Source organism: Odontesthes bonariensis, chromosome 5, assembly GCF_027942865.1.
Source record: "Odontesthes bonariensis isolate fOdoBon6 chromosome 5, fOdoBon6.hap1, whole genome shotgun sequence".
Classification (NCBI taxonomy): Eukaryota; Metazoa; Chordata; class Actinopteri; order Atheriniformes; family Atherinopsidae; genus Odontesthes; species Odontesthes bonariensis.
The window spans coordinates 33,878,300-33,890,989 of NC_134510.1; the positions used below are offsets into that span (position 1 = coordinate 33,878,300).

At 41.2% G+C, this 12,690-nt stretch overlaps 1 protein-coding gene across 1 annotated transcript in view; it reads left to right on the top strand.

Annotated features, from left to right (window-relative positions):
• Window positions 1-12,690, top strand: part of crppa (CDP-L-ribitol pyrophosphorylase A) — a 54,275-nt gene that overhangs the window by 26,660 nt on the left and 14,925 nt on the right. Inside the window, exon 9 of the mRNA XM_075466200.1 lies at window positions 4,819-4,950. Coding sequence (XP_075322315.1) covers window positions 4,819-4,950 — 132 coding nt within the window. The remainder of the gene's footprint in view (window positions 1-4,818; window positions 4,951-12,690) is intronic.

Sequence of the window (12,690 nt, forward strand, 5' to 3'; positions counted from 1 at the left end):
TCATTATGAAGACACGTGAAAAAGGATTCTTCTAAAAATATTGATGAACATGAGGGAAAAATGCAACTATTAACAATAAAAACACTAAGTTTAAGCTCTCAAGTTGTCTTTATTTTATGTTTCTACTTTCCTGAGAGGAGATGGTTTTAGTGGACGTCTGTCAGGCTTCTTGGATAACCCACAGATGGTAGGAGGTTGTCTATAAACAGGCCAGGTGTTTGCCTTACGTTGCCACAAGTCTTAATGGGCTAAAACTGAAGGAGATGCAGGCGAAGCCTCAGTGGAACAACACATAGTGTGTAGATAGAATTTATTAAGATAGTAGAACAAAAAATCTTTTTTGGTTCGATATAAACTGCATAAATTAGATCATTTAATGCGGAGTTCGGGGTAACCGTGCATGCAGTGTGGGTAGAATAGAAGAATGCTCCTCGTTCGGTTTTCATTGCATCAACAATCAGTGGTACAGGCTTGTCCACGGTGCATAAGTTTGCCATTTGTTCACCATCATGTTCATAAACTAAAAATCAGCAGTTATTCATTCAGTTTGTCACTAAATCAAAAATGTTTTCCACACTCCAGCATCATTATTCACTCTCATTAATAGTTATAATGTGATGAAATTGACTGAAAATGTCAGTTAGATTGATAGACAAATATACATATCTATGTAATTTTGATTGTGTGAAAGTAAATTTAACACACAAACCTGTTTCTGCTCAGTAAAGGTAACAGAAACGCTTTGATATGAGAGATCATGTTGCAGAAGCAGCTGTTGTTACCGTTTACTACTTAATATCAAATGTCCCCTGTCAAAACATGTCAAAAAAGCCAATGAAGCCAGGCTGCGCTGATGTTTTGCACCGAGTAACAGTGAGCGCTGTGGATGGTGGTTTCATCCATCCTTCTGGTTTGTGTGGCGACATGACGTCACAGGAACGCCTTGAGGGAATGTCTTTAGATTTAACACAAACATTCGATTAGAGCAATCATGAACTGATTTGATTTTTGTAGTCAAAGGTGGAGGTAAATGGGGCCTCATTTAAACTCCAGCTTCACTCTTTAACGGAGGCGTACATCCATAAGTCGAGTCAGGTTTATTCGTAGAGCACATTTCATCAGCCGACTGCAAACTCAGTGTGCTTTAAAACAGATGAAATATCAAGTACTGATCATAGAAATGTTAGTAGATGAATTCCTCCGACTTATGAAGCCGCACAGAAACCACACATTTGAAAACAGAACAAAGATATAGATTGAATTAAAGCCGAACTGAATGTTTGAGAGAAAAGACGTGTTTTCAGTCAAGAGTTCCAGAGAACAGGACCGTGATGGCTGAGAGCACCATCAGCTGATGTAGAGTTTCTTCTAAATCTAACAAAGAGGATTTTATTTGAAAAGGGACCGTGTACAATATCAAATATAGATGGATTGTAGCAGTTAGCTTTAAGCTAACTTGCGTCTGCAGTCTCTTGGCAGGTTTCATTTATAAAGTTATACAGAAATAAAATATCCCATAACTACACAACTTGTCGGCAGTGAGCATTCAGGGAGCATTTCAACTATGTAGAAGGGAGTCAGACTGTTTACATCTTTAAACACAATTATTTCTTTACCTGGGAGCCAGTGAAGAGATGCTAATGTTGGAAAGACATGCTCAGAACTTTTGGTTTTAGTTGTTTGTAGCTGTTTTTGTTATTTGTTGTAAAGGTAAAAACGTCCCCCGTAGCCCATCGAGCTGCCATGAGGAGCTTAGCTGTCTGGAAGCTTTGCACATACTTGGATTGAAGCTCTACCTTTACTTACAGCTTCTTCTAACACTGACGTTTTCTATTTGGAGAGCTCACAGAGAGGAATACCAAAATAAACTGAAGCCAGAAACATTCACAGGTTCGTTTTTTAATTTTACAAACATTAGCTCTTAGTCTGACACACAGAACCAGTCCAGAAACAATCTCAGATAATCAGAGAAAAGTAAATAAAACTGCAGAAGCTGGTTTCCATGACAACACAGCTGGAAAAATGGCTGCATTCCCTGTTTTTGATACTCAGTAAATTACTCAGCAGTGAATGGTAAATAACTTGTCAACACGTTGGGAAACATTGCGTCACTATTTTTTGTTGCATTTAGACTGAAACAACCAGAATAATCTCAGATAAGTTTGCACACTTTGCCTTCCCTCATGTTTTTTTTTTTCATGGTGAAATGTTGCTAAAATACAAAGAAATATTTTCTACATGAGAGGTTTTATCGGTCAAAAACAAATTCAGAAGTGATACAGTTTATAGAGCAAAGCACGTTTTTAACAAGTTGAGCGACTCCCATCTGCTGGTCACACAAAGTTTACTTCCCGTTCTGCTTAACCTGATTTCTTGGTCACTTTTAAACGTGCGCGAACTCAGTCTTGGAAGTTGTGATTACGGGGAAGGTGACGCAGCCCCTTAATAATCTGGTTTAGTCCAACATGTGAGCCTTTTATGACGCTGCACACACCGCCCATTATTTGTTTCAGGCTTTATCACATGTTAGTGGGGTTTCAAGGATTTTTTTAGGGATTTTTATGTGGATGGTCACTTTAGGATCGAGTGCGCGTCGAGGGCAGAGAAGTAGTTTCCGATCAGCTCTTAAATGGATAATCCGGAGTAAAATGCACTTTAGATCAATTTACGGGATGTTGGGAGTACATACGTTGAGTTGACATCAAAATCATGTCATTCGGATGTGTTTTGAGAATTTCGATTTGACCGTTTTTAGCCAAAAGTCGTTAGCCTGGAGGTGACGCGGGCATATCATGTCACCGCTACAAAACGCTATTTTTATACCTCTTCTACAGCTCCAAACAACATAACACTTACGTGGTAGTGAGTAGAGGGTCCCTAAAGCCAAACCGAAGTGTCCCGAGGTCTTCATGTGGTCGGATATAGAGTCCAGAATGAATTTAATCAAGCCAGTACCTGCTCTCAATCAGAGCTCTTCCGTCAACATGAGGCTATCTCACGCGAGACATCACGTCACGTGACATTTCAAAATTCCAACCTGTTAGTAAGCTAGGCTTTGCTGTTGCATACAACTTCATTTCACTTTCGAAAGAAATACTAGACTATATTTGTAAAAAAACGGCAACGAAATTGTGACTTTCTAGAGCGAGTTACTCCTCACTCAGCAATCAACTACGGACTCACGTGACGTGATGTCTCGCGTGAGATAGCCTCATGTTGACGGAAGAGGCTCTGATTGAGAGCAGGTACTGGCTTGATTAAATTCATTCTGGACTCTATATCCGACCACATGAAGACCTCGGGACACCTCGGTTTGGCTTTAGGGACCCTCTACTCACTACCACGTAAGTGTTATGTTGTTTGGAGCTGTAGAAGAGGTATGAAAATAGCGTTTTGTAGCGGCGACATGATATGCCCCCGTCACTTCCAGGCTAACGACTTTTGGCTAAAAACGGTCAAATCGAAATTCTCAAAACACATCCGACTGATATGATTTTGATGTCAACTCAACGTATGTACTCCCAACATCCCGTAAATTGATCTAAAGTGCATTTTACTCCGGATTATCCCTTTAAATAACCTCTCAAAGTGAGGGGTTTGATTCCCACCGGCTCCATTCCAGGTCAGCACCTGATACAAAGCTCTGCCGTCATGTGTTTGTGGCTTTGTGTGTGAATGGCTGAATGAGAAACACCCTGTAAAGTTCTTTGCTGGATGTAATTCAGGTTAAAAGTAGCATAGAAGTGCAGATGATTTACCATTTACTTTATGTAAAGACAGGTAATCTGTGATGTCTTGTCACATAAAAGTATAAAACTGAATAAGGATGTGCTTTCTTTTTAACATAACTTTATGTGCGGTTATCCTTAGAGGTATCCTCAGCTCTGGAACTGTAACCTCGGTGAAATAAGGTTTTCTTTGGGCTTTCAATTAATCAGGAAGTGTTAATTTACTGCTTTACAAAAATGTAACATTGCACATAAGGCTCTTTGCTGCTAAAAGTCACAATGGTGTCACAGCTGTTCCCAAGATTAATGACCCATCTATCCAGGGATTGGACCCTTTTCCCTCCCAATATTTGTTAGGAAAATGACCTCATAACTTTTGACACTGACACTAATTTTTGTGCACTATTCGCCTTAAAAAGGCAGTCTGGCACATTTGAATACTCGTTTAAAAAAAACAAACTTCTCCTTTAAGGAAGGAATTTAATTTGGGGTTCAACTCCTTCCAATATGCTGAATAATCAGTCTTCAAGTTGAACTTTCTCGGATTACAGCAAACATCTGATTGATAGCCACATAAAGTGGAATAATTGTACATTAAGGGAAGATTTGTTGATGCCTTTGAGTCGAATGTCCTGATAATCACACCTCACTGCCGTGGTTTTTAAGGAGATGACAGAATAATTGCACTGGATTCATCTCACTTTAAGTGTCTGTCAGTGGTATGCTTTGGAAAAACTAAACCTTTGCATAAGGTGACACAATAACCTTAACCGGCGTATCTCAGATATGTTTCCCTAATTGAAGAAAACAAACCTCAAAGGCCCTAAAGGGAGTCATTTTGTCCTAAGTTGGGACAATGTATAAAACAAACTCTGTTTACTCTTAACACAGGCGAGCTCACGCTTCCCTCGTCCTCCCTAAACGCCGCCTTACTGAACGAAACGGGCCTTTTTGTTTGCGACATGTTTTAACAACTGCTTGAAAAATGTGCCGTAATTGCTGCAAACAGGGGCCCAATTGGCATTCTGGTAAAAGATATTACTATTGGCAAGTGTTTTGTGATTGTGTGCGGTGGACTTTGTTTTGATAGGTGCACCTGAGGAGTTCAGATGAGCTGTCGACCAGCGGGAGCGTGGCAGAGCCTGCTCCAATCATGAAGCTGGCCTCAGCAGCCAAGCTCTGCGGTATCCTCCTCTATGGCATCCAGCTTCATCAGTCTCAGGTAAAGGCTTTGTCTTCGCTACGTCTCCTCTCTTGTTTTCTGTTTCAGAGCTTAAGAGTTCCTGAGGCATGCACATTAAAAAAGAAAAAAGGGAAACGTCTTTTAAGAGTCTTGATTCAACGTCTTGTCAGAGTTTTTTGCTTCAGGCAAGGTAGCTGTCTTTTACCGCCGATCTTTTGTGTGCAAGTGGGAAAAGTAGTATACCCACTACTGTGATTAAAAGAACAGGATATCAACTTTTTTTCTCCTCCCACATGTGTTGAGCTGCATTGTTTGAACTGAATGCCAGAGGGATGAAAAGGATGCAGAGGTGCTTAAGGTGTAAAACGCAGCTCAACCGACACATGTGTAGACCGAGTCGATTCAGTTGAGCCGCGTGTCATGGGAATCTTCTGCTACACCAGCCAAATGTGCACTGGAGTCATTATGGTGGATGCGGTTGACCTGAAATCCTTAACTTACTGCTTAGTAATTACAGGATTACATCAAGTTGAATTATTCATTTTGCACAGTGAGAAAAGTCAAGAATCGCGCTGCCCAAACTATCAAATCAGATCATGTTTTTTGGGCCAGATGTGTGCAGCAAACCCAAGACAAATGTTGAATATTCATGCCGCTGTTGGCCTTAAATATGACGTCCATCATGATTTATGTTCATGGCTGACTGCAGCACTGTGACAAATGAGGTTTCTTGGCAGCTGCATCACTTCACAAATCAGTGGTAAAAGCCTGTGTGCCTCAGGCGAGGGGATGTTTGAGCAGGTTGGGTTTAATCTCTCATTCACAGAAAAAAAAAAAGAAAAGTGAATGATGAGCTTAAGGAGGCCAGGTTTTGTTGGGTCAGCGAGAGCGTGAGGTGCATCGGGCCTTCACATCACAGGGCGGTGTAATTAAAAAGAGATGTTTTGTTTTCTCAATAGTGAGGCGTGCAGTACGCCGCAGTCCCGCATATGAGTTTGATTCTGCTATCGGATGTTGGACATCATGGCTTCCCTCTGAATTATTGAGGCTAATGCTGTTAATTTGTCATCTTGTTCCAGTCCTCTGAGAAACGGAGGAAAGAGGAAGGGAGTGGATGGAGATAATGCATGTTTCCCCGTGATAAAATGCTCAGCCTTGTGTGATAGAGGAACAGCAGAATGCAGCCTCATATAAATCACTGTTAGCCTTTCGTTATAATGAGGATAATTCTTTCCACATGGCCGTTTTCATCTTTGTTGGAATACCTGCTTCAACTTCTTCTTTCAGCCGTTCAGTTCATATAAAAATACTGCTAATGAAGCTTGTTTTATTTTTTATTTGATTTTATTTATTATCAATTTTTTATTTGGGGGGGAGATGTGTTCAATGTTTATTATCTTTTTTCTTCATTAAAGCACGATAACGATGCATTTAAACCGTACGAATGTTCTACTGCCCGCTGTATTGAAAGTCACGATGTATCTTAACTAAGAGCTTGTTCTGTCCCCAGAAAATGACCTTTTCAGTTTGCTTTAAAGAGGACTAGCATGTTGTGTTTTCCCCATGACAACACAGTCTGGATTACATTTTCTGTTCCTAACAAAAAACATCTCAGCATATCTCTGCAAGAGAAGCCAGTGCAGACTGAAAATAATTAGTTGCGCTGCTGTCCGGAGGTTTGTTCATACGCCTTCACTGTGAAGGCATTATTTTGCTTTGTACGCTCGTGTGTGTACACCGCTTTCAGCACCACATCACACTTTAGAGACCTTTGTCTGTTCTGTATAAAGCCGCTCCACGTTCACCTTTATCTGGGTAAGATCTTAACATTTAGCATTCTGGTTTCTATGGTTCACCATCTTACCAAACATGCTCTAAACTAATGGAGGTTATCACTTTTGCATGAATAAAATCTTTAGCTCTGCTCCTATAAAAGCTAAATTGGTAGTTATACAGTTTTGTTTTGAATCAGACTTCACTTGGTGCGTCATCAGAGATGCACCGGTCCGTCAGAAAAGATGCAGGAGTTCAAGCTGTCATCTGCTGTGCTGCTCAGAGGTTTGTGATGAGCAGCTCCCACTGAGTAAATGTCTGTTTCTGAAGGCTGAATAATTAACGTGGCAACTAGAATGAGTTTAAATTAGTTGTTTGAAACTACTCTCATGTTTGTGGGTTGTATATGAAACTAAAACCAGAGAATTATTAACCGGGCTATGCGAAGCTTGTGAATTATTGGCTGATCTAACGTTTCCATTCGTATCTCACACATAGTTTCAGGTTTGGTCATGCAGGGAGGATTCACATATTTGGAGTAACTTCATAAGAAACTGTAAACGCACCCTGTTACAGGTTAAAGTACAAAAGTACATTATGATGAGAATGTATTTACAGTATTAAAACTTATAGGCTTCAATGCCAAAAAGATATCAGTGATTGGTACAGAAGTTACACCATTAGATCATTATTACTCATCTATTGATGTGATATAAAGGAGAAATCAGCTGTTCGTCAAAGTGGAGCTCATTTTGAGCATTTTGCATCCACCTGTGACTTGTGATTACATCTTATGATGGACTAATCAACTTATCATCGCCCTTTACTCACAGATCTGCTGATAAATATCTTATCATATTGAAAATAAGCAGATATGCCATCTGAAGCTCTCCAGTTAATGTGCAGCTGTTGTCAATTTCCTCTCTGTTGACTTGTTCATTCATTTTTCTTCAGTTGAGCTTGTATACTGTGGGACTTTTGAATGTTTTTCTGTAAACATCTGGCCTAAAACATAAATTTTTTACATGAAGTGGATAAAAACGCAGCACCCAGACACCATTAGATGACACTTCATTCATAATATTATGACCATCTGTCGAATATTGAGTAGTCTGCTCATAGTCTGAGGGTGTTTCCACTGTAGAGGAGTGCTGAGGGCCAGGCTGACTTAAAAAAAAAAAAGAAGATAACGTATATGTGAATGCCAGGATACAGGTTTCCCATCAGAACTTTGTGTTATAACAAGATGAGCAGCGCTAGCTCATTTTACCTGCCAGTAGTTTTATTGTCAGTGCTGATAAGTGCATATTTCACAGATTTTACACGAGTGTCTAAACTATGTGAACCTCTGTGATTAGCATATCATTTGAAGGAGAAATTAAAGTCATGCTTTCTCAGTTTAAAGGATAAAAATATGAGTATGAGTGGCTTCTGGTCTCATTTGAAGAACAGGGGAATATCAATGTCTGAGCTTCACAACACATTTGTTGAAGTGTGAGGTGACATGGACAAAAGAGATTTCAGAAAAAGAGTTGATGGTGCAGGAAAGTTCTTCTCCAAAGAGCTCAAGACTTTGCAAAAGTCTGTAAAAGTCCTCAAAGGAGCACAGAGGTATGTTAAAGTTCAGGAGAAGAAATCCTCAGCTGTCTAAAAACAACATCGCTGCCTGGTAAACTGGAGTAAAGCCACTTACTGAGTAGAATAATGCAGTCAGACAAGCTGGCTTTTTAGAATTAAACAGCATAACTAAGAGTACTGTTGGCCAGGATATGTTGCTAGTATACAAAATTCCTGATTACAAAGTGAGCTGCACCTCACTGGAGATATTCTGAAATCAGTGACATTCTAAATGTAGAAAGAGCTCCAGATTGCTACTAAAGGTCCTTGTGTTTTATGTATTTCTGAAGGATTATTGGACAAACCCAATGGTTTAGGAAAGAATACCATTTGGTTAATTTAATTCAGTCTTTTTGACAATTAAAATCTATGAGCTCATGGAATTGTGTCGATCCCAGAGAGTTTGGGAAAGTGATCTATCTCGTTGACTCTTAGCGATGTCTGTCTGGACAAAAAAGTGGATTTTTCTCAAATGAGGCTTGACTGTGGTTTCACATTTTCAGAGCAATATCCAGCCGCTCATGCACGGTGCACCCAGCGGTGAGTCGCAATGCATTCCACGTCGTTTTGTCAAGGGGAGAAAGTGAAATGGAGTCACGGGCAATGAAAAGCAGTCTCTCTGAAAGGATGTGTGATCAAAGCACTTCTCTCGAGTCTTTTTCCATGTGTTGTTACCTCTCTGAAGATGCCCACAAGCCAAACATCAGGTGCGGCAATGTGTGAAACTCTAAAGATGTTGGCTGAGACTACTTAGACACTGGATCCTCATAAACTGAGACAATGTTGTGAAAACGCTGACGGTATATACTATCAGTGTCCCCTGCTGTGATAGGAAGTGTCATAAGATCCCTTCTAGTGCAGGGCCTTGGTGACTTGTCATCTCCTGAAAAGGGATGTCACCCTGATATATGGGTGTTGTAATCCCTGCAGTGAGAGCCCTGATGTTTACCCAGCCCCATATTTCCTCCTCCTCAAAGAGCCCGGACCTGGAAACCTAAACCTGAGAAGAGATTAGCCGGCCAGGAAGAAAAGGAGTGAGGGGAGAGAGGGAGGGAGGGAGAGAGGAAGAAAAGGAGAGGACTCTATAGGCCTATTCTCCTCTACCTGTTCTGATCTAGGTCTGAAAGGCAGACAGGTGAAACCATACACGACTTAATGAAGATGCTGCTGTGACAAACATGGAGTCGTACCCTCGTTGGGGTCAAGGGAGATCAGGGAAGTCTGTCGCCTCTGTGGCTTCAGCACACTCCCAGCTGTTCTCAGGCTAAACCCAACCATTGTCCTCGGTTGAATCAACGAATGATCTCTAAAGGGGATGCACTGCATAAAAGAGCTGTGGTGGACAGTCAGATTCATCTAGAGAAATCTTTCTACTGTCTTCTGTGAGCTGAGTTGGACGATCCAACCGCAGGTCACAGTACGACATAGTTGCCACATTAAGAAAAACTCATCAGATATTCATGCATATCAGTGGGAATACAAACCATATCATAGATTTAACGATTCTAGGGATATTAGAGGAAAAGAGGCTCAATAATCGCTGTTCTCTCTGACCTTGGGCATGCATAGAAATACCCTCTAAAAACATTTGCAGGCAGAATTCCCCACCATGAGTGGAGTGTGTTCTTCACTTTACTACCTTCAAGAGGAATTAAACACTTCAGGAGTGTTTTCTAAATGGTGAACCGAGGGAAAACGACTTCCACAGAGGTCCTTGTCCACACTTTTTCTCACACTGCGTGTGTTGGGATAATCCTGTTTAAAGGGATAGTTCGCCTCTTTTGACATGAAGCTGTATGACATCCCATATTAGCAATATCATTTATGAACATTGACTTACCCCCCGCTGCGTCCTGTGAGCAGAGTTCCAGCCTCGTTTTGGGGTCCACGAAGCTAGTCCGGCTAGTTGGCTGGGGCTTGAAAAATAAAGCGTTTTGCTTCTCAAAAAAATATGCGTTCAAAAGAGTAATACATTTTTGCATCACAAAATCGTTCTCGATGAAAAAGTCAGACCTCACTTCGCTTGGCGCTATTTTTGCCTCCCTTGATATCAATGCGTCCAATGTAAAACTGTGCAGACCGAAGAGCAGACCGAGCACTCCCCTGCTTCCGAGCAGCAAACACCGTAACAGGTGCGGCTATCGCTAGGTGGCTAGGGAGTGCTCGGTCTGCTCTTCGGTCTGCACAGTTTTACATTGGACGCATTGATATCAAGGGAGGCAAAAATAGCGCCAAGCGAAGTGAGGTCTGACTTTTTCATCGAGAACGATTTTGTGATGCAAAAATGTATTACTCTTTTGAACGCATATTTTTTTGAGAAGCAAAACGCTTTATTTTTCAAGCCCCAGCCAACTAGCCGGACTAGCTTCGTGGACCCCAAAACGAGGCTGGAACTCCGCTCACAGGACGCAGCGGGGGGTAAGTCATTGTTCATAAATGATATTGCTAATATGGGATGTCATACAACTTCATGTCAAAAGAGGCGAACTATCCCTTTAAGACCAACAAGGCAGACAGGTGAAACCCAACACAGGCAACCGAAGCTCCCACTGTGACACCCATGTGTTTCCATGCAGGTGGGGTCAGGAGAGATTAAGGATGACTGCTGTCTTAGCACACTCCTCACCTTTCCCCCTGAATCCAACAATTATCCTCAGATGAATAGCTAACCGGTTTTTCTGATGAATGAGCATTCGTTCTGTTTTCTAAAAATGTGAAATTAGCCTCATCGTGAAACTCATGTGGTGTTTAAATGACCTCTATTAGTCTTTTTGACTAATAGGGGTAAATTGATAGCTGTTAACTGAACAAACACTCAACAAGTTCATCAAAACATTGAAGGAAAAGGCACAGAAAGGGATTGTTTTTGGTTTCTATAGCAACATCTCTGAGACAGACTTTTCTGAGGGTTCACCACCTCTAACATTGGAACACAAGTCTAGTGTCCTCCCTGCTCCTGCGTCTTCACACGTTTTTTCTTTTAAAGTTATTTGGCTAACTTTGTGTCTTTGTTCTGACAATTTTATCTGAGATCCCCCAGAAAAACACTTGGCTCCCTCGGTGGAAACCTTCCATCTTCACACAGGCAGAAGCCTGGGGATCACTCCTCTCCTTAGTAACGTATTTATAGAGTTATGTCTGGAGCCTTGGGAGAGACTTGCTCTGCCTTGACATGTGCAGGATATCAAGCTTGATCTACCATGCTGAGAAAGCTCCAGATGTGTTTTGGTATGTGTGAAACTTGACCGCTGGAGTTTGGCTCAAGGAATTAGACATACCAGAGCTGTGTTTACTCAGCTTTGATTTCGTAGATTAAAAAGACCAGCAAGCACTCTGTTTGGGCTGATGTGACTTGATTCAAGCTCTCATAGACAAGTGGAAGACGACATTTCAAGAGAGAACTTGTATTTCAAACAGACAGTGTGTGCCTGTGGAAGATTGATGTAGGCAAGTTCTTCACAATTAGTTTGTAAACATTTAATCACACAAATTATGGGCAAACATTCATGTGTATTTATTTTGCCACTTGATTTTGAGCTGTTTCTGACCACCCACAGTAGTTTTGGTTTGAGTTTCCTTAAAGTTATGTTGCAGGGAGGCACAGTTCTGCAGAGATTATGCTTGATTTAACAGGCCTCAGCTGGGATTGTTTTCGTGCTTTTCACCTTCCTGCTCTGCCAGTGCTTTTATACGCCGGGACGTCTCAGTGCACATCCTTATCTGGACGGGTGTGGTGGAAAAACAGATAGCGGCTATACCCCGAGATGCAAATAAATGCATGTCACAGCAGGAAATTGAGTTGTTGGATGTTTTTGGACAAAGGTTTGTAAAGTGCATTTGGATCAACATCTGAATTAGTTAGAATTATCTAAAATCCTAAAAAGAACTTTGTATGTTATTTCACTTGAATTGCAGACGGCTTATGACATACAAAATACTGCTTCAGTGGCTGGTGCCAACCTCCGGTGTGCTACCGAGGGCTGCATTCCACCCCTGCACCTGTGCATGCTGGTCAGTGGTAGTACAGGTGGAAAAGCAGACCTCATTATTACAACTGTGATTGTGATATTTCAAGTCAAATTGTCTTTGTGATATTGGTATTGTGCGTGTTGAGCGTTTTTAATTGTTGTAACTGATGAAGAGAAAGTGTCCACAACTTCTCTCTGATGTGTATGGAACATCAGAGATACGGGTGTTCTCGCCAATATTTAGAGTTTCCTGAACAAAGCTGTTTTGTAATCTTGTTGAATTACTAATTAGCTATTAGCTCTTAAGCTGTTACTATTAGCATTTCAGCTCCATGTAAATGCCCAGCAATCGTGTTGCCCGCTTCCTTCGCACCTTTGCACGCTGTACCTGTGCACGCTGTTCCTGTGCACGCTGTTCCTG